Source organism: Hydra vulgaris, chromosome 09 (genome assembly GCF_038396675.1).
Source record: "Hydra vulgaris chromosome 09, alternate assembly HydraT2T_AEP".
Lineage (NCBI taxonomy): Eukaryota > Metazoa > Cnidaria > Hydrozoa > Anthoathecata > Hydridae > Hydra > Hydra vulgaris.
The window spans coordinates 47834852-47857157 of NC_088928.1; the positions used below are offsets into that span (position 1 = coordinate 47834852).

General features: G+C 27.7%; 2 protein-coding genes and 1 long non-coding RNA gene across 3 annotated transcripts; 2 read left to right on the forward strand and 1 right to left on the reverse strand.

Moving 5' to 3' along the window:
• The first annotated feature begins 11334 nt into the window (after window positions 1–11334).
• Window positions 11335–13644, forward strand: LOC136085524 (uncharacterized). The gene has a single exon (XM_065806838.1). The coding sequence runs from the start codon at window positions 11335–11337 to the stop codon at window positions 13642–13644; it is 2310 nt and encodes a 769-aa protein (XP_065662910.1).
• Window positions 13645–14188: 544 nt separating this feature from the next.
• On the forward strand, window positions 14189–15393 carry LOC136085119 (uncharacterized). The gene is made up of 2 exons (XR_010641095.1): window positions 14189–14362; window positions 15069–15393. It is a non-coding gene; the product is annotated as an uncharacterized LOC136085119 (long non-coding RNA).
• Window positions 15394–17051: 1658 nt separating this feature from the next.
• On the reverse strand, window positions 17052–21605 carry LOC100203063 (glutaredoxin-2, mitochondrial). Its single transcript, XM_065805920.1, has 2 exons — window positions 21354–21605; window positions 17052–17214 (listed from the first exon to the last, which is right to left on the reverse strand). The coding sequence occupies exons 1-2, from the start codon at window positions 21561–21563 to the stop codon at window positions 17116–17118; spliced, it is 309 nt and encodes a 102-aa protein (XP_065661992.1). The 5' UTR covers window positions 21564–21605; the 3' UTR covers window positions 17052–17115.
• Between the last annotated feature and the right edge of the window lie 701 nt (window positions 21606–22306).

Below are 22306 nucleotides of genomic sequence, written 5' to 3' on the forward strand. Positions count from 1 at the left end.
ATAGGTCGCTGTGTTGTTTGGTCAAATTTAAAAAAGCCAACATCAAGAAATGACAATACAGCAGGAATAGGAAGATCTTCAACCATTTCTTCATTTTTAACGTCACTGTCATTATTAGGACAACTCTGCTGTCATCTTCAGATTCTGATTCAGTATGTTTCAGTATGCTGTCATCTTCAGATTCTGATTCGCTTTCTTTGAATATAGAAACTTGCTCATTAATTCTTTGGACTTTAATGCCTCTTTCTCATAATTTTTCTGTTTTTTTCGACGCTGAGCTTCACTTAGTTTGTGTTTTAGCATTTCTGAATTCGAAAAATAATATTGTGATGATTAGGATTAGTTTCTCTACTTAAATATTATAAAATTATAATTTGTAGATTTTAAAATCGTTGTAAACTAAAGGCTGAATTCTCGGAGTCGAACTCGTTTACATTTATCATACATTCTTGTGGTCTTAATTGCTTTAAACAATATATATATTCTATGTATAGAAGACGCGTTCGACTTCGAGAATTCCGCCTTTAATCTTTTAGTCACGTTTAATGTTTGGACGTAAACGATAATGCTGTAACAACAATTTAAGTGTTGAAATTTTGTCATTTTAGAATATGCAAACTCTCAAAATTGTATAACTCAGTTTTAATACGATATTAACACTTACCTTTCGCATTGATAATTTTAGTTTAGCTGAAATGTTTATACTTCATATTGATTACTAAATATTTATATTAAAAACTCATAAATTTCACCGTAATTTTAGGTTGAGTTTGTATTACTAGTACATACGTTTGCAATGCTAGCTCAAACGTGTTCGAGTTCGAACGTTCGAACTTTAAGCCAAAATTTCAACGTTCGGGTTCGAGCTTTTTTCTCTTAAAAGTTCGAACTTTCAGAAAAAATGCCTTTACGGTCATTTCGATAAATACAGCTGAAATATAAATAAAAATTAGTGTTTTAAAATTTGTTACATTTTTTGAAAACAATGTTCTTTCCTTTTTGATTTATTTGTAGCTATTCAAATTTTAGAAAAACAGTGTTTGTCTGACCACTCTAAAAATACAAAGAGAATAACGTCACGTGTAAAACCATTGCAATTTCAGAATGTGTCAGTTTTTTTCGCGTTTAAAATTAAATGAACAGTAACCGTTTGACCACTGTTTATTTACGTTTTGAAAAAAATAATAATTAAATAAAAAGTAAAAATAAAACATGGCTACTTTTAAAGACGTCAGCACATTTAGAAGATCTGTCACGGAGAAAACTGTCCGCGGAGGAAGTTGTCCGATAGGACATTTTACTCCGGAGTAGAACGACCTAGTTTGTCCTATCCGTCCGTCTAGGACAATTTACTCCGGAGCAAACTGTCCTACGTTGGAGTAAACTGTCCTACTTTTTTGCGGATTATTTACTTCGGACCGCTCGAGCGATGTGTTTTAGCGTTTGTTTAATCGATGGTTTGAGAACTCGCGCATTATTCTGCGGCATAAAGAAAACTTTAACACTTTATATACTAAGCATAATATTATTATAATTAATATAGTAATATTATGCGTCATGTAACTTATACAAATAAACCTGAAGCTTGATAGTTCACTAGGTCATTTTTTTACCGGTTAAAAAGTTTAAAAAAATGTTAACACTGACATGTTTAAATCTTTATATTTCGTTTAAGGTTTAAGTTAAAAGCAGTAAAAAATAAAAATTATGTTTTTTATGTTATCTTGTTTGAAATTTATTCTAGATTCAGAATCAGAGCCGTAACCACAAATTTGACATTAGGGGGCCCTATGGTTCTTTAAAAGGAGGAAGGGGATAAAAAATTTGTTAAAATTATTTTATGTATATGTTTTTCCTTTATAATTATAATTTAAATTTTTTTTGAGGGGCCAAGGCTCCCCCGGTGGTTACGGCTCTGAGAATATATATACATTTATATTATTAGAATGTATATATTTAATATTATAAGAATAATTGATTTTTTTTAAAGTGAAGTTTTTTCAGCTCCAATAGCAACGCCAATAGCAAAGGCAATTTCCTGACTTTTAGTAAACTAAATTTTTTATTTAGTATTAAATTTTTTTGCAACCTTTATTTCAATTTATTTAGTACCTAATTAACTTTTGGCACATATATTACTAATATATATTTTTTAAATGTGTTTTAAACAGAATTCTTTTTTTTGACCTTGTACAAAACATAAAATTAAAAATGAAAACTAAAAATTTTCATGGTGTACTCTTCTACAATTACTTAAGGGACTGTAGCAGAATCACAGTAAACTCATGATTATATTTTAAGTTTTGAACAAATATCTTAAATAAAAAATGAATTTTTTCTTTTTGCTTTAACTGCTTAAATCTGCCATTATGATAGAAAAATTGTTATGGAAAATTTCCAGTAAAAACGTTTTAAAACATTGTAGTGCTTGTTCTTATAAGGTGATAAGTAAGATGTTTACTATGACAAAAACAAATAATTTACTTTCTCTGCTCTTTGCTAGAAATAATCTCAACCCATAAACCCTTCTTTGCCATACTTTTTTATTGATTACCTTCCATTCTAAACCTGGAAAACATATATTCTCTTTTCATTGGGAGTACAACTAATGGGATAGACCCCTTTAGCTAAGTAAATATTAACATCGAGAAAGTCTTGTTCTTCTTTTTCATCATTTACTTAATCCATTTTATTTAATAAAATAAAGTAAGTTTTTTTTTTAAATGCATCTACCAAACTGGTTGACTTTGTCAACCAAATTATATATTTTGACAAAATTGTATTTTGACAAATTTTATGATTGCTATTTGTAATGATACAAATAGCAATGATAAAAATAAAACAACCAACTGAAACAATTACAAGAATGGTAAGATAATTTTATAATTTAAAAAAAAAAAAACAGTATTTATTTTTAAACAACAATAATAAGCTGAAGCAGTTGGAAACAGCTTTAGTTTGTCACTATTCTATTAAATAAACCGTTCCATTAATGAAACATAACTGTATAAACAATGATGATATGTTTGTTTGATTAGATAAGGTATACTTTGTGGGGTTTAAGAAATAGTACAACATACATATTATAGTAGAGTAAATAAATGTAAATAAATAATGGTACAAAACAGCAATAAGATATTACTTAACTACAATTAAGTCATATTTTACAATGTTATCTGAAAATAAAACTAATCCTACCTTTATTGAGTTGAATTCAATTTGTCCTTAACTGTTGGTGAATGATTAATAAAGTAAACTTAAATTCATAAAAGTTTACTAAATTAAAACCATATTTCAACAGTAGGCAAACTAAAATAAAATAATGGCAAAGTTAAAATCAATGAAATAATGGAGTAAAAAAGAATCATTTTTTTAAATATAACTAATAATAAAAATAAATCAAAAACTACAAGTCTTTCAAACCTTATAACAAAAAACTTCTTCAAACTCCAATCATAAATAAAAAAATAAAAAATTATAAATCCAAATAAACAAATGAGTATTCCATGATAAAGAAAGGTCCAAGCCATCTGAAATCTAATTTGCCTTCTTTCCTTTTTTTCTGCGTAAAATCCTTGATAAGGACTTTGGACCCGATGGCATAAACAAATGGATTTGCATGCTTCTTGTTATAATTTTCTTTCTGAGCCGTTTCAATATTTTGTTTAGCTTTTTGCAGCAGATTTGATCTAAAGTATAAACAATTATTGTAAAACTTCAAAATATATTTATAATGAAAGAAAAAAGAACATTTTACATATCAAAACTCTAAGAAAAAACCTTGAAAAAAATCAAACTGTTACAGTAATGTTCTACAATCATATTTTAACAAACCAGTAAATGCTTTATACCTTTCCTCAATTATTTTATTCATAAAATGTTGGTTGCTTTCAGGTCTTGTGTTAAAATCAATTAACAATGATTGAGGAGATTCTCCTGCAATTTCTAATTCTATAAGAAGTATGGGCTTCCTTCCGAATATTAACTCAAAGGGAGCGTATTTTGTAGACTCTTGCCTTGATGTATTGTATGCAAAAATACAAGCATTTAAATGAGTACCCCATGTAATGTGGTGATCATTGCAAAATTTTACAAGCATTAACTGGATGGTTTGATTGAACCGCTCATCTAAACCATTAGCCTAAAACACAAGATGATTAAATCCAAGATTTTAAAACTAGACAGCTCTTATACACAAACTGAATTCAAATTTTTAAACCTGTGGATGATAGGCTGTGGTAAAATGATGTTTCATATTTAACAAAGACATTGGTTCCTTGTTTATTTGGTTGTAAAACTCTGTGTCTTGGTCAGAGGTAACAACTTTTGGTATACCTATTTGCATGAACAACTGAAATATTTAAAAAATTCTTATATCTTCAAAAAAATTTTTTAAATGCAATCAGATAATAATATTTAAATTTACCTTATACAATTCTATTGCAACGCCGCTTGCTAATTTTGATTTTAGGGGAAATGCTGCTACCCACTTTTTGCAATAATCAGAGATAGTAAGAATATATTTATTTTTATCAGATGTTTCAGGAAGTGGTCCTACTAAATCAATTCCAATATGAAAACATGGTGACTGTACTTTAATAGGATGTAGCTCTGGACTAGTTTTTTCGAATTTTCGCATATTTGTGTGCTGACACTGTTCGCAGCTTTTAAACTATGTTATGTGTAACTTGCAAATTACAATTTCTAGCATATGGTATATATTAATATTCTGATGTCACAGGACTTAAATTTAGAACTATTAAAGAACATACTTTAAAAAAACTTCACATAATACAATATATAATATATGTATATATTATACATTATCGCATTATAAAAAAAATATTATAAAAGATACACATTGGTTACAGATATGATAGCAATACTAAAATATGTATCAGGTAGTAATTATACTTATATTCTATAAAAGTGTTATTATTTGTAAAATAGATTAACATTTTGAACAACTTAAAATTTTGAGAACTTGTTTCAAATCTTCTATCATTCAATTATTAAAATTTTCTTTATATTTTAAAACATAACATGGTATTATATATTATATAATAATAATAATAATAATGTACACTGTGACAATTGATGAAATCAATTGTGGAGCACAATAACAGAAGATGTTGTGCTATAACAGCTATAAATGTTTTAAAAATAGCATTGTTTACTTTTCAATGTATATAAATATTATTTAGTATTTAATAAATAATTTTTGCAATAATCTGATTTATCAAGTTTATTTTTGAATTGGTCAATCGTTCTTGATTCGACAATATGTGGTGGTAAACCATTCCAAGCATTTACGACTCTACACGAAAAGAAATTATATCTAGCATTACTCTTACAGTATGCCTTTGTTAACTTTTGGTTATGACTACGAAAATTGTAAGTTTTTAATTGAACTTTAGATATTGAGTCGTTTATCCAATTTATTTCCTCATAACCGTTCTGTATTTTATATTGAAAAATAAGATCTCCTCTTAAACGACGTTCTTCTAGAGTTGTTAATTTCAATAACTGTAGTCTTTTTTCATATGGCATTTTTTTAAAAGCTGGTACTAGTTTTGTTGCCCTTCTCTGTACTTTTTCTAACTTTAAGATGTCTTGCTTCAGATAAGGACACCATACTTGGATTGCAAACTCAAGATGGGGTCTTACAAAAGTCGTATATAATTTTTTTGCCATATTCGAGTCAAAATATTTAAAAGTTCGTTTAATAAGAGCAAGCATTTGATTTGATTTTCCGACAGCTTTATCAATATGACTGGTCCATTTTAAATTAGATTGCATCATTACTCCTAAATCTCGTTCTACTTTTGATGTTGCTAAGATATTATTCTGTTGAGTTTCAGCGTCGAACATTGAATAAGTTATACATGGATTTTTAAAGCCAATGTGCATAATTTTACACTTTTCATAGTTAAATTTCATTAACCATAATGACGACCATTTCATAATATTATCAATATCTTGTTGTAATTTGTTTATGCGAATATCTTCATCCGATTTAAAAATATTTATAATTTTGCTATCATCTGCATATAATTTGATATTATTTTTTAATGTGTCTGGCAGATCGTTTATAAAAATAAGAAATAGAAGAGGCCCGAGGACAGAACCTTGTGGAACTCCACTCTCGACTGTTAGCCATTTTGATACACAATCCCCTAAAATTACTCGTTGCTTTCTATTATGTAAATAGGCTTCTATCCAATTTAGAATTACTCCATAAATACCATATGATTTTAACTTTAACATCAATCGCATATGAGGTACTTTATCAAAAGCTTTTGAGAAATCTGTATACAACATATCAACACACCAGCCATTCTCAATAGCATCAAATAAAATATCTTGTGTTTCTAGTAGATTAGTAGTACAGCTTTTGTTCTTTCGAAAACCATGTTGGTTACTATTTAATAAATTGTTTGTTAACATGTAATCCATTATTTTGTCACCTAAGATTGATTCAAGAATTTTGCATGGTATTGACGTTAATGAAATTGGTCTATAGTTTGCAGGATCATTTTTATCTCCATTCTTGTATAGTGGTGTTACATTTGCCATTTTCCATATGAGTGGAATTTGTTCTTCTTTTAAGGATCTTTTGAATAGTAACTCTAGAGGTTTGCAAAAACTATTTTGACATTTTTTTAATACATATGAACTTACACCATCTGCTCCTAATGCTTTATTGACATTTAGTTCACTTAGTTTAATTCGAACGACGTCTTGAGTTATTACTGAGTCTATATCTAATTCTAAAATCTTGCTTGTTTTTACTGTAATGTTAGGAAAATTTGTTGGATCTTCTATAACAAATACTGAATGAAAGTTTTCATTGAGGATATTAGCAATATTATCACGATTTGTTTGTAAAGAACCATTTTTATCTGTTATTATATTAATGCCTAATTTTATTTTTCTGTTTGAATTAACATATGCATAAAATAGTTTTGGATTTTCTTTTGATGACTCAGCTTTTTTTTTTTCATAATTTATTCTTTTTGATTTAACTAGATTTTTTATTGTTTTGTTGATTAAAAAATATTGGACTTTTAGCTTGTCACATTTAAAACCATTAGATAATAATTTGTGCCATAAACTTGTTTTGTTTCTTATTGCTTTTTTTGCTTCTCTATCAATCCAAGGTTTGGGCTGTAATTTGTTACTGAAGTATATATTTTTTTTAGGAATGTATTTGTTGCATAATTCATTATAGATATTTAGGAATATTTCATAGCACTCATTAATACTATTTTTTCCAAAAAGACTTTCCCAATCATTTTCATTAACAGCTTTATTTATGACTGTGTAATTACCAAGTTTATAGTTAAATCCAGATTTCCCAAAATTTGACATTTCATTTTTAGTAGTGTTTTTTACAAAATATTTCCAGCTAAGTATTTGGTGTCCATTTCTAGTGTTGCCTAAAGTTGGGTTATGATGGATTTTATTTATACGTTCAGGTGTTTCTGTTAAAATTAAATCTAAGATATTACCATTAATTAAATTTGCATTATATGTAGGTGATATAACTGCTTGATGTAAGTAGTTGTCATTTATATATTCAACAAATTCGGTGGAGTATTTATCATATTTTTTCATGTTTTGAACATTATTTTTTTTCCATATTATATTTGGATAATTAAAATCTCCTGAAATAAGTAAACCAGAGTACCTATTATGATCAATTTTATTCTTAGCCGCTTCTATTATTTTACAGATACAGTTATTAATTTCTTCAGATGCATCAGGTGGCCGATAAATACAACCAAGTAAAATTTGTTCATCTTTTATACTTAAAATACACCAAGTATGTTCAATGTTGTTGTTTTTAGTGAAACTATCATTGGGTGAGTAAACTAAAAAACTTTCTTTTACATAGATAGCAACACCACCTCCATGTGTTTTAACTGAACGACTATTTGATCTATTATTATGGATTATTTGATAACCATTTACATGTGTAACTGAGTTTTCATTAAACCAAGTTTCTGTGATCATATAGATATCAGGTTTAAAGGATGCAATATCCAATAGAAACAAGTCAAATTTATTGTTTAATGATGTAGCATTTGTGTATCTACAATTTAGACAATTATTTTTTATATCTATACTATGTTTTTTTGAATTAATTACATCACAAGTCTGAGATTTTTTAACATATTTAGTCAATGTGTTAGTTGCAATGTTTTTTTTATTGAATTTATGATTAGACAAAATTGGTTTGAATGAACTAATATTTAAACTCATTGATTGCTAATTTTGTGTACGTTTTAATTTCACTATTTTGTAATCTCTGATACCATAATATATCGACGATGCATTAGTAATTGAAGTATTTAGTTTTTTAGTTTGATTCCTTAGTTGATACATAAGGTACCTTTCTGCTTCAGTCATATCAACGTTAAAATAAATACCATTAATTTTGTCCTTGTTATTGTATGCATTTTTCAACATTAAATTTCTAAAGGCTTTACTTTCTAATTCAAGAATTATTGGTGCTGATTTACCTTCTATTTTAGATCTTAAACGTGTCAATTTTTTAATCTTTATATCCTCTGTATTAATTTTAGACATAATTGTGTTTATTTCATTTTGGTCAAACTTTTTTTTCTCTAAAATATCATCATTATTACATTGGGTTATTCCGTAAATTATTATGTTATTTTCTTTTTTCATTCGTTCTGCTGTTTCATTTGCAATAGTATTGATGATGTTAATTTGCTCTTTAGTCTTCTTAATGTTCTTTCCAGCTACGATGTTCCATGCTTTTTCGCTTTCAACAACAACATTATCTAAAGTTTGTACATTTTTGTTCTGTCTTTCTAAAAGTTCTAAATGTTCAATTCTATATATTAGGTTTTTAATGATTTCGTCTTTTTCATCTAGCTTATTTTCAAGAATCTTTACTTTTTCAGTCAAATCTTTTACTGCTGCCATCGCCATGCTCAGTTTTCTTGTGCTCTGTTTTCTTGATACAATAACACAAGATTTAAATAAGTTTATAATTTTTTTTACTAAATTACGATCGCCATCTTTAAACGGCGCGCAAAATATCTATCTATATATATATATATAGATATATATATATATATATATATAATATATATATATATATATATATATATATATATATATATATATATATATATATATATATATATATATATATATATATAAATGCCATATTAATATTGATAACAATGATGCAATATACATACAGCATAATCTACATCTTTGAAAATTCTGGCCAGTAAAAACATTGACACCTTGTAAAAAGTTTGTGTTCTACCAAGGTGACCAGCAGTAGGTTGGCTATGACAAAAATTAACAATTTGTTTTCTTTGCTCTTTGCTAAAAATCACTTCCAACCATATGTCATTCCTTGTCTTGTGATGCAGTTTATCATCCTCTATCCTAAACCTGTAAAGTATAAATAATTATTTATGTATTATTGGAACTGCTTTCAATAATACATAAATAAACTTTTTGTGCTATAACTTTTTTGAATATCCTTGTAAGTATTAGTAAATGGGAGCAAAGTATTTACTTTGTGTAAAAAGAATCTACTATGTTTAGTTTGAAAGTACTGTGTGTATACTAGGTATATACTTGTGTGAAACCTAGGTATATCTAAAACAAATATTCAGTGGACATACTTTGTTGATTGCTAGTATACTAGGGACATACATACTCTAATACATAACAAAACATGTAATGTAAAATGGTAGCAATAATTCCATCATATATTACAAAATGTTATATGTACACTGCAAAATAGATCACTAACATATATTATATTATATACTTTAGTACACTGACACTGTATATAATATAATAACAAATATAGTCGATATGTCAAATAGAATATATGATAATTATATGTTCTATTTGACAAATAGAATATAAAATAATCATATATTCTATTTGTCATGTCGACTATATTTGTAATCTACTTTACAGTGTCACAAATGCTACAAATAATTTCTCATAATGACTATATTTGTAACTTTCTTAACTTTGTATAAAAGTATATATCATATTGTAACTATGTTACTAGTAACATAGATACAAAATGATATAATCTATGTATGTTTATAATCTATACCTGCTTGCTCTTCGTCGAATAGCCCGCTTTTCATTCGGTGTGCAGTTATAGCGATAAACAGATGTAGATATATAGTTACTAACATCAGCAAGCATTCTTTCTTCAGCATTATTCTGTTCATCCATTTTTAAAATTAATTTTTAAAATGATGGTACAAACTCAGCCGCAATTCATAAAATTACACTATTCTCTAGGTCGTACAACTTACGCCAAGCTAGGACATTCTACTCCGGAGTAAAACGTCCGCTCGGACAGTTTACTTCAGCGGACAGTTTTCTCCGTGACAGATCTGAGGTTTGGGATTATTTTAAATTTTCTTGCGGTTGCTTGTTACTGGTGGTTCGGGTTCTGGCTGACTAGCTCTTGTTCTTGAACTTGCTCTTTAATTCAGCTGTGTTACGGTTAGTCACTGAGCAGTTGTTGGCTCTGGATCTGAGTTGTAAATTCATTTACTTTTATTATTTTTTCGCCTCTTTGGCGCCCCCACCCTAGAGTGGCGCCCAGGGCGACCACCCCTCCCTTGCTGCGTCTCTGGGTTAGTATAAAAGTAGTTAGTAGAAAATGTAATAACTCCAATAATATGGGAAATGAAAATTTTGACTGATAAGTAGAGACGATAGCTATCACACAAGACAGACTCAGATTAATTAAAAAATGATCAGCCAGAGATAAAAAAATACGAACATATAATCAGTAGGCAGAGAATAGTGAGAAAATAAACAGATGAGACAATAAATGCGATTTTTTACTAATAGCTTATAACCACTGAAAAATGTAACGTTAAAAAACAATATTGTTGACAAAACGACCAAAAGAACGTTAGTGAAGACTGTATAGTGCAAACCACAACAAACTAACTTAGTGACGTAAGATCAAAGATAGAAACAAAAAACCTAATGAGATCGTAATATGTCTAAACGTATCTAGTAGTATTGTTCAGTACATTCCAACCAAAAATACATGTTATAAAAATACGGTGATTACGTCACATCGTCGTTTTGGAAACCTTATTTTTCTTTTTTAAGACGCAAGAACACATTACATTGAAGTTTTATTGTTTGTTTGTTTTTTTAACGGTTTTTTTATATTACTTGAATAACGAGGGTATATATAACCCCTAGAAATATTGTAATTATTATAAGAAAGAGGATAAGTTTACATACTATACCAGATGTTTCAACTTAATTAAATTTTATAAAAGCTTATCTAAGATGTTAACTTTTACAAATTATATTGTCGCCAATTATAGTATTGGATTATATCATAACATCAACGCATTAAAAAACGCAAAGAAAAACGCAGCAAAATCAAAAAATCAATGGATATTTCTTCAAAGATGTGTTAAACATTGCATCATCCCAAGATTTCTTCGTATAAAAAATCCACTGAACAGTAAATTTAGTAAATGCTTAATGATAAAAGTTAAAAAAGATCTACTTCTACATACCCAAAAGCTAGCAAAAAAAAGATATTTCAACAACATAATTTCAATCAAAAAATTAGAAGAATTTATAAAATCATGTGTAAATAATGAAGATTTTCAAAAAATTACAAACATTCCAGATAAGTCCTACGAATATATGTTTTTGCGATCGAGAAATAAACTAAAAAACAAATTTGATTTATTAATCAAGGAAAGTAGATATAAAGATAATGATAACCAAAGAAAGTACAAGTTTATAAAAGAGGTAACACTTAATTTATGTGCTGATAATATCCCAACACATCACAAAAAATTACTAGATTTAGGACCCAACTTTGTTCCAATTCCGAGTAAAGTTCCATATATGGATATAATAAGTATAACTGAAACGGCAGCTTTAAAGTTAAAATATTCAAACAAAAATACTGATGCAAATAAACTTAGACAAGATGTACTTCAAGTTTTGAAAATTCATAAACCGGTTTGTACAAATTTAGATAAGGATCAGTTTAAAGCTCTCAAAGAACTTAAGTCTAGCAGCACAATTAGTATTTATCCGTTCGATAAAGGATCAGGCTTTGTTCGAATTAAAAAAACGGATGCTTTTAAAAAAATTGAAGAACAACTCGGAAAATCTAAAATCATAAACTATGATCCAACTCAAAAACTCCTTCGCAAAGTTCAGAATACTTTACGAAATCTGAAAACAAAGTTTACAAAAAATGAATATAGATCAATTTATCCAAGTGACGCCACTCCTCCACGATTATATGGTGTCATCAAAGCACACAAACCAACTAATAACTACCCAATGCGAATTATAGTAAGCACAATAGGATCACCTACATATAAATTATCAAATTATTTAGTAAATCTCATCCAACCAACCTCCAATCTTAACAAAACAAAACTTCGAAATTCAAAACAGTTTGTTGAATGTGCTCAATCATGGTATATCGATCCTGGTGAATTTCAAGTTTCCTTCGATATTGTTAATCTTTACCCTTCAATACCAGTTAAAGAATCAATCGATATTTTATTAGAACTGCTCCGCAACAGTCCTGTCTTTAAATCAAAATTATCTTTTTCAGAAATAAAAATACTTTTAGATTTGTGTTTGTCAAATTGTTATTTTTTACATGAAAGCAACATACACACATTGGAAGATGCTGGTCCTATAGGTTTATCATTAATGGTAGTAATGGCAGAGAGTTTTCTACAACATTATGAAGAAAAAGCGTTACAACAGGCACAATATCTTACACCACCAATATGTGTAAAATCATTTAAAAGGTATGTAGATGATATCCATTCCCGTTTTATAAATGAGGCAGAATCAGAACGTTTTCTCAACTTGTTAAATAATCAACACACAAATATCAAATATACAATTGAAAAAGAAAGTGATTCACACGCAATAAATTTTCTCGATCTCTTAATAACAAATAACAAATCCGGAACATATCTTTTTAAAATCTATCGCAAAGATGCAATTACTAATGTGCAAATAAAGCCGCATTCTTGTCACGATCCAAAAATAATTTATGGTGTATTTAAAGGTTTTATCCAAAGAGCTTTTACATTATGCAGTAAAGAACACATAAATCATGAATTAGAGTTTCTAATAGAGGTGTTTACAGAAAATGGTTATAACAAGAAGGTACTTCAAAACATTGTCAAAAAAATGAAAGGAAGTGGGCAAAATAATCAACAAGACAACAGCAATAACATCAATAAACTAGAACCAAATTGTATTTCTCTACCATGGGTACCAAAATTGAGTAATCAATTAAAACAGATATTTAAAAGTGTAGGCTATACTCCAGTTTTTAAATCACCAATAAACCTTCAACAATTAATAACTCAAAAAAACAAGCCTCGACTTTCCAACAACTCTTACCCAGGAGTATACAAACTGGAGTGTTCGTGTGGAGAGCTCTGTGTGGGTGAAACAAAACTTAAGGTTTCAGCTCGCATTTGCCAACATCAAAAACATACTTTTGAGGGAAAATGGAAAAATTCGGCCGTAGCGGGGCATTCCAGAAATTGCCATGGTGCCTTTGGCTGGAATAATAACAACACTGTTAAAGTAGAGTAAGACTATTTTAAGAGAAAAGTGAGAGAGTCCTTGGAAATACAGTTTCACTAGTGTTCTCCGGGTGAAGGCGGTTTGAATGAAGACGACGGTGATTACGTCACATCGTCGTTTTGGAAACCTTATTTTTCTTTTTTAAGACGCAAGAACACATTACATTGAAGTTTTATTATTTGTTTGTTTTTTTAACGGTTTTTTATATTACTTGAATAACGAGGGTATATATAACCCCTAGAAATATTGTAAATTATTATAAGAAAGAGGATAAGTTTACATACTATACCAGATGTTTCAACTTAATTAAATTTTATAAAAATACGCTAATACGTATTTTTGTGAAAAATTTTCGCGCTGCTATACTTCTCACAAAATAAAAGTTTCATTACTTTAAATTGTCGAATTTTACGTTTTATTTTAGTTAATTATTTTATAAAGTTTTATTTGTTAATAATATTCTTTCTATTACATTAATATTATAATACTTTTTTCTTATTTTTTATATGACATAATCATAATCATAACTTGATTTTTTTTTTTTTAACTTAAATAATTTTTTTTATTTTTATTTTAAACTTTAATATAAAAACTACAATATTTCTTTTTTAAAAAAAAAAAAAAATAGTGCAATATTTTGTTTACATATAGAGCAAAGATAAAGAAGTTCTATGTACAGCTTTGTGTCTAGAAGTGTAATAGAAAAAAGTTACCCAAGTAATTTTAAGTAATTTTAAGTAACTTTAGTTATTTTTCAAACAATGAAAAATTACATCTAATATTATGTTTTTCTGTGATATAGGTATTAGGGTGGAGCGATTTTGAAAATTTTTGAAATTTGATTTGCCTGAGCAGCAAATCAATATCTTTTGGTGAAAAAAGAACCTTACTCTTTTTTTTTTAGTTTAGATGAGTTCTTGAGGTTCCTCTTTGGATTCTAAATTTTTGATGGGTCCTAATATTGTTTAAATTTTTTTTTTTCTAAACTATATCAACTTGATACTTAAAAGAAGCAAAATAATATGCTGATTTTGAAAATAATATTTATTTTTATTAAAAAATTAAAATTAAAAAAGTAGAGTTGTTTTTTTCATTAAAAACCCCCGTCCTCAACAAAACGGGTGTTTTAAGGTATATTTTTGCAAGTATTTTTTTCACTAAAAAAATTTTTTAATAAAATTATTATTTATGAAACAAGCATTTTAGATAAACCATATCATCCAAGGTTGATATGGTTTAGAAAAAAAAAAAAATTCAAAAATATTAGGACCTGTCAAGAATTTAAATTCCAAAGAGGACCCTCAAGATCTCATCAAAATCAAAAAATATTTTTTTACTTTTATCTTATAATTAATAGACATTGATTCGTGTCTCAGTAATATTGGTTTTTAAACTCTTTTTTTTTTGCTATGAAAATCGCTCCACCCTAATAGGTATATATCGGTATAACAAATCATAACCTAACTAAACTTTCAAGATAGAACGCTGAAAACTTAAAACTTTTATCAATTTATCACTCAAAGATATTCTCAAATTTGTTATAATAATAAAAAAGTCTAGGGCACTAAAGCATCTTTCTGTATCAATTGATGATGTTGATAAAAACTTTAAAGTACAGTGCAATTTTTGAAGCATTTTTGGACGGTCAACTTATCCTTCGCATTCAGCCATTTCTTTTTTGATGCAATCAAGATTATCTAAGTAAGCCATGTTTTTTATTAAATTGGAGTTTTGAACAAGAAATGATGAAGTTCTTCAGTCTTATTCTTTTTTTCGTAAAGATTCAGTTCAATTCAAAATTCAAAAGTTTCAACAAAAGGCTTTACATTCAACTGTTGATGCTTTAGGATCTTTAAGATCATAAGAAAGACGAAAACACATATCTCCTGCTATAATTTCTTATAATTTATAACTTTTTTTTTTTTGGATGGTCTAAACTATGATTTTTTTTTGAAAATATGGTAAAAACAAAACCAAGAAACAATCAAAATTTAAACAAAATGTTACAATACTTTAATTTTTGGGTGCAAAATTGAAAATCGGACAACTTTTACGCAAATTTTTATAAAATATCAATTTTCTGTTGATTTAATTTGGAAAAAAAAATTACTTGATTTTACTTAAGTAATAAAAGTTTACTTGAGTACTTGATTTGTTTAAACAATTACTTAAGTTACTTGAAACAGCCCTATTTGTGTCAATGCTAAATTACAACCGCACTTCAAAGATCTTGTGACGTATGACTTTTGATGAATGATGATGTTTTTAAAATACTAGATATGATAGATGGATATATATTTTTATTTTTGAAAAGTCATGGAATAGAAATAGTATACCCTATAGTTCTTCTTGTTGAAGGTATAATAAATAAACACATGAGCTTGAAAAGTCTATATCAAGAGATTAACATATGCAAGTAACAAGGTATTAAAAAAACAAATGGCTTTTTATGCAGCCCTCGGAATTAGGCAAATTGAAGTTGGCCATACTTTGCCGACTTAATCTGTTAGAGGTCAAAAAAATTTGATACAAAGGTTTTACCATAAAACATTGAAACGAGGTCAGCGATTTTTTGCCAGCCTCAAACTCTTCTAGGTCGGTAGTTAAGTCGGCATTGCCGGAATGCCGACCCTAATTCCGAGGGCTGCTATATTGAAATATTTGCAAATAAGTAAAAGAAGAATGGGGAAAATCAGTATACTAGTTAATAATACTTATAATATATTAACTACAATAATATTTTAACTTTGTGCTATATTACTAATACATAAGATTGTTTTAAAAGGTCTATTAAGAAAAAGTCTAGGCCTTAGGTAACATTACAAGTTACATAGGGAGTGCAAAGTCCTCTGGTTTACCATTTTATTGGTGAGCTTCGTTGTGCAAGTTAGACATGTAATATATCTAACCAAGGATGTATATATATCTAACCAAGGAATAGATGGACGTTTGACGCATTCATTAGAAGCAAAGATATCCGCGCTATTTGTTGTAAACTACAATAGCAAAACAATGAGTAATATCTGCGTCAGATATCTGTGTGGGAATATTTATTTGATATTACGATTGTCTTCCAATTTTTAAAAAAAGTTATTTTTACTTATGACTAGAATAGCCAAGGCTTTGTACATTTTACTAAAAGAAAACTGCGTCTGATAACATCTTTATGTAACTATTATTAGTTTTTTTAAACAAACTATTTTAGGGGTCGTCCATATAGGGGTCGTCACACTCTAGTGGGGGGGGGGGGTCGGGTTAAAGGTTTTGTGACTACTCGTACGGGACTTGTTACTAAAGAGTTAAGATGCTGTGACGAGTGGGGAGAGAGGAGACAAAAATGGTCAAAAATGGTTCGCAACCACTAAGTTAATGTTTCTCAGCTCTCAAAAATGTGAAAGAAAGAAAAAATTTAAAAATTTTATTTATATAAAGTATTTGTTCTTATAATCATTTTATTATTAAAAATAGTTTTAATACAAATTAAGATTTCACAAGTTCTTTCAACTCCCCGTTTTCCTGCAGCATTTTTAAATCAGTTCCTCCACCAATAAACTTGCGGTTTATAAATACCCTAGGAACCTAAAAAATATTTTAAAAATTAGAAAAAAAAAACTTGCGGTTTTTAAATACTCTAAGAACCTTAAAAAAATCTATTAACTAAGAAAAAATAGGAAAGATAAAACACTAATTAAATACTTTGAGGACCTTTTTTTTTCCTTTTATAGTCAAATAAAAAGCAACTTTTAATAAAACAATATACTTTTTAAATAATCATTTTTTAAATATAAAATGCTTTAATTAAATTATTTTTTTGTGGAATAATTGTAAAATCATAGTTGAAATCTTTTTATTTTTAAAATTCAAATCAATAAATGCTTCATTTTAGTTACTACTGACATATTTAGTCAGGTGGTCTTTAACTAAAACAGAAGAAACAACGGAAGCTAAAATGGAAGGATTAGTATTAGTAAGTTATTTTTTATTTTTAGCTGTCATTTTTTCACCCTAGTTAACTATCAAAATTAAAAAATACTATGTTTTGTCAAATTACTCACAAAAGTAATGATTGATCAACTTCTATTCTTAAGTTTTTAAATAACATATATAAGACTCCTGTGATATTCAACAATCTGAAATCTAAACAACCAGTCAGTGTCATTGTTAGCACATTTTTAAAATTGCTAACTTAACATTACTGTCATTGGTGACTCATACTTGTTATTATTTAGACAGAAACAGTAGCTGGGTATTAAAGGAAAATTAAACCAATTTTAAGTGCAGTGAACAGATTGATTTTTGAGTGACAAAACCAGACAACTTTTTCCTGAAACTATACAACTTATTTTAAATTAACTCTCTGAGTTTCTATTAGTGGCATTTCAGAGTAGCAATGCAAAATGGCCTCTTTCTCATCAAAGTCAGAAAATAATGAAAAAGTTTAATAAAATCTTTGCTCAAATACAAAATACAGTGGCTTCTTTTGTACAAACCATATACACATTGTATAAAAAAGATAATATAAATAATTTTAAAATGATCCAAAACCTAGTTTAATAATAACACACAAACCATAATCATGAGCAAGCAAAATTTTTCATAAGTAGCCTGATTTCAATAACTCCATGCTACCCAGTCTTTGTAAGTTTGGTTCAGTTTTAATGGTCTTTTTTATATATTTTAATAATTCTATAGTTGAAGTGTTTAGCAACACGTGTGTGACCACTAAAAACAAACTTTGTTTTTATTCTTTACTTATTTTATTTATAACTTTATATATTTATTTATTTTTTTAAAAGTAAAATAAGATTTTTGTGTGATTTTTACTAAAAATGCAACAATTCTAATGTAAATTTATAAGACTAAAATTGATAGTACACACAAAATATATAATACAAAAGCAGATTTTTTTCATAAATTGCTTCTTTAAAGATACTTTAGTTAAAGGAGGATTATGAACTAATTTCTACAAGACTAAGCTTTTTTGCTTGTGACTATTTTTTATATTCTAAATGTTTTCATTGGATGTAGAGCATATGGAAAGAAAAAAGCATACACAGCATCTGTGTTGCAATACAGCTGCATACACGGCATCTGTGTTGCAATACAGCTGCACAGCATTTGTGATGTAATATACAGCATCTGATTGTCTAATTCAATATGCATTTTATAAAATGATTGATTTAGCGAAGCATCATCTTAAACTGCAGCAATTAATTTCAGTTTAAAACAAAGTTCCAACAAAGAGACAACTTTTTTAAATGTTGGCATTCTTTGGATTGGTGTTAGCAGCAAAATAAGTCACACAAAACTTAAGATAGTATGCTTATAATATACTAGATATTGAATGTTAAAATCATTTACAGCTTTAAAGGTAGGCAAAATTTATTTTAGTGTCTACAAGATTAATGTGTTCAACAGTCTTTCCTCCTAACTTATCAAATACTAAACTGTTATAATTTATCATAAAGAATAACATTTCCATGAATATTAATCAGGGTGGCTAGCCAATAGCTAATTCAAAATTTCAGGATATTTCCAAGACCTTTCAAGGAAAATTTTGAGGTTTTTAAGAATATATCAATCTTCTCTCAATCAGAAAAAAACAAAAATATGCTGATTTATGAAAAAATATGAGAAAATAACTAAATAATTAGTAGGTGTTAATACTGACTGTAACATTTAACCATTTTTTTTTTTTTGTATTACAGAAAACACATAATTATCAAATTCAATGTAAATCTATGCAAAATTAATAATAACTCTGTAAAAGATAAACACAATAAAGAAATATTAAACTATTTCAGAAAAAAGCTAAAATGCTAAAATGGAGTGCTTTTCTAGGACCTATAAAATTCACTTCCAACAAGGCTGCAAACAACCACTATTAGAGTTGGAAGTTACTGGAAGAGAAAAGACGAAGTTTATTGAGCAAGATAACAACTTAAAAGATTAAAAATTATATGAATCAGGAAAGCAAGATAAAGGAAGCAAATTCCTAAGAATTGATGTTCGAGGAAAAAAACTAGACGAATAAGAGTTTTTAGAGCACTTAGGAATAGTCACAGTAGAAGGATGAGACTTAATTGAATGACGAGTAACACAAGAATAAATTTTAGTAGATGGCACAAGAGACGCTAGCTCTTTATTTTACCGCATACAGTGACTTACAGGATTTTTTTCTAAAGAAACTTAGCAGGTAAACATAAAATAATATAAAACAAAAAAAATATTTTAAATAAAAAGAAGATAAGAATTTAAATATTTAAAATTAGAGGTTAAAAGTTTTTAAAGTTAATCACAATATATAAAAGGTTGCCAATGAAATAAATAGTTTCTAATAAAATCCTAAAAAACAGAATGCTTTTCAAATAATTAAGTAAGGATTGAACTTTTGTCACAGATAATCTAGCTGCAAAAAACGATTATTCAGACTCATTTTTTCTAGTCAAGTGTTTATAAAATACACAAAATATAGTACATTTGTACTTGTATATATTACACAAAATACAATGTATAGCAAAACAGAATGAATGACTAGGAACAATGAATTTACTTTTTTGGCAAAAAAAAAAAAAAAAAGATTTATGCTTCAACAACTAACACATGAAATATCAACAAATAAATATCAACTGTTGTAAGCAAAACTAATATGTAGCATAATACTTTTTTCTTGTAAACATGTTATTTTTGCTATTGTAGTTCAAATTTTTAATTTTTTAACATTGTAAAAAATTTAAATTACCGTCAAAGGGGATTACTTTGGCCAGCGTGGGTAACTTTGGCCACACTTCGGTAAAAAGATTATTTAGCTGATAACTCCATTAAATATATATTTTTTCCCACTTTCATACATGCAAATCATAGATTACACTTTAACTTTAATTATTATGTGGGTATTTAATTTTTCAGCTTTTTTTAGGTTGGCACTATTGGCAGTAAAAGTTTTGTTGTTATTATCATCAATAATAACCTTCCAAACTTTTCCATGTACACCTAACTAAATACGAATTTACAAAGCAAGTAAGTACTCTAACTACTTATATATATAGTTGTTAGACATTATCTAAATTATTACAATAATATGTAATCAATTTTTTTTTGTTCTAAGAAAAGAGATAAGTGTAAAAGTAACACAAAAGAGAAGAGGAAGCATAAAAGTAAAAAAGTTTTTAGTTTTACATGTGTAACCAATTTTTTCAATTAAGTTCAATGTCGTGTTTTGCTTCTAATGTTTTATAAATAAATAAGATTTTGAATTTTTAAATTTGTCTATTACTTTCCTTTGGGCCATAGTTACTCAATGGGTGGGGTATCTTTGTACTAGAATATTTTTACAATGCATTTTATATGAGAAAACAACAAGTGGTCAAAGTAACCCCAACCCCTGGGTAACTTTGGCCATATTTTTAAAATAACCAAAAATAAATATATTATTTTTAAATATTTAAAAAAGTGGTATGGATGGATAGGGAATCTTTTATTTAATATTTTAAAAATGTTTTTACTAACTTACTACAATTCATATTAAATATAACATTACAAAAACTTGCACCTTAACATTAAAGTGTTAAGGTGCAAGTTTTTTGGTTAAAGTAACCCCCTTTGATGGTATCCTATTAATACATATATGGATTTGAATAATCTCAAAAATAAAATTTCATTAGTTCTTTGTTTAAATTAGATCTTCATTGCTTTAAAATTAGTCTTTAATTACTTACAGTACGAGCACCAGTCATATCCATCAGTACATCTTGAATATCCTGACAATCATCTCTGTTTTCTAGCTCCAAAACAGTGTAAGTAGCGTTGACATCATCAAGTGCTTTCTTTGCCATTGTACAATATGGACAATATGTTTTTGAAAATACAACAATGAAATTTGAATCAATTTGTTCTTTAACAAAAATTTCAGCTTCAGCTCGTCCCATTTTTTCTTTTAACAAAACAAAAACAAACAAAAAAAATACAAAAGAGCAACAAACTCAGATACAGACTGTTATAAACTTTTCAACAAAAAAATTCACATTAAATTATGTTTGAGCAAAGTTTTCGGTAATGAGCTATTGAAAAACATAAACTAAAGTATTTATAATAAAGTATTTTTATTATTAAATACTTTGAACCTGTAGGAATTTGCACTTGATTCACGTGGGATTAAAGCGATGATTTATTTTAGCCGTTTTTTAATTGAAATCAAATCCGCAGTTTGAGACTTTTAAGTCACTCCGGTTCTGACCGGAATTACAATATTTCAGGCCGAAATGCCGGAATTTAAATCTTACCTTCTTTTTAAGACATGTGACACAGACTGTGTAAACTAGGTCAAAAAAATAATTGTCCTATAGAGTAATAAAATTACGTGAATAATTTTACGTAATAAAATATACGTGAATAAATTTACGTAAATAAATTTACGTGAACAATGCAAATTTCTTAACAAATTAAATGTAATTTTAATTGCAGTAATCAGTTATGTAAGGATTTCTAAAAGTTTAGGAATACTGTGGTGCAAAAAGAGCTGCTATCAAGTTTTGGGCAACAAGCTAGCTCTTTTTTTTATCAAAAATGTTGCCAGCCTCTGAGAATAGTCTCATTTTATATGTTACTTAAATTTTAAATAATTAAAAAGTATAGGATGTCTAATACGGTAACTATTTCAATTTTAACCGAA

What these genes read in the sequence shown, in the direction of transcription:
- LOC136085524 (XM_065806838.1), top strand. Translation starts at nt 11,335, where the DNA reads ATGTTAACTTTTACAAATTATATTGTCGCCAATTATAGTATTGGATTA.
- LOC100203063 (XM_065805920.1), bottom strand. Translation starts at nt 21,563, where the DNA reads ATGGGACGAGCTGAAGCTGAAATTTTTGTTAAAGAACAAATTGATTCA. An exon ending in ATATGACTGGTGCTCGTACT is followed by an intron (nt 17,215 to 21,353) that starts GTAAGTAATTAA and finishes AATATTTTTTAG; the next exon opens with GTTCCTAGGGTATTTATAAA.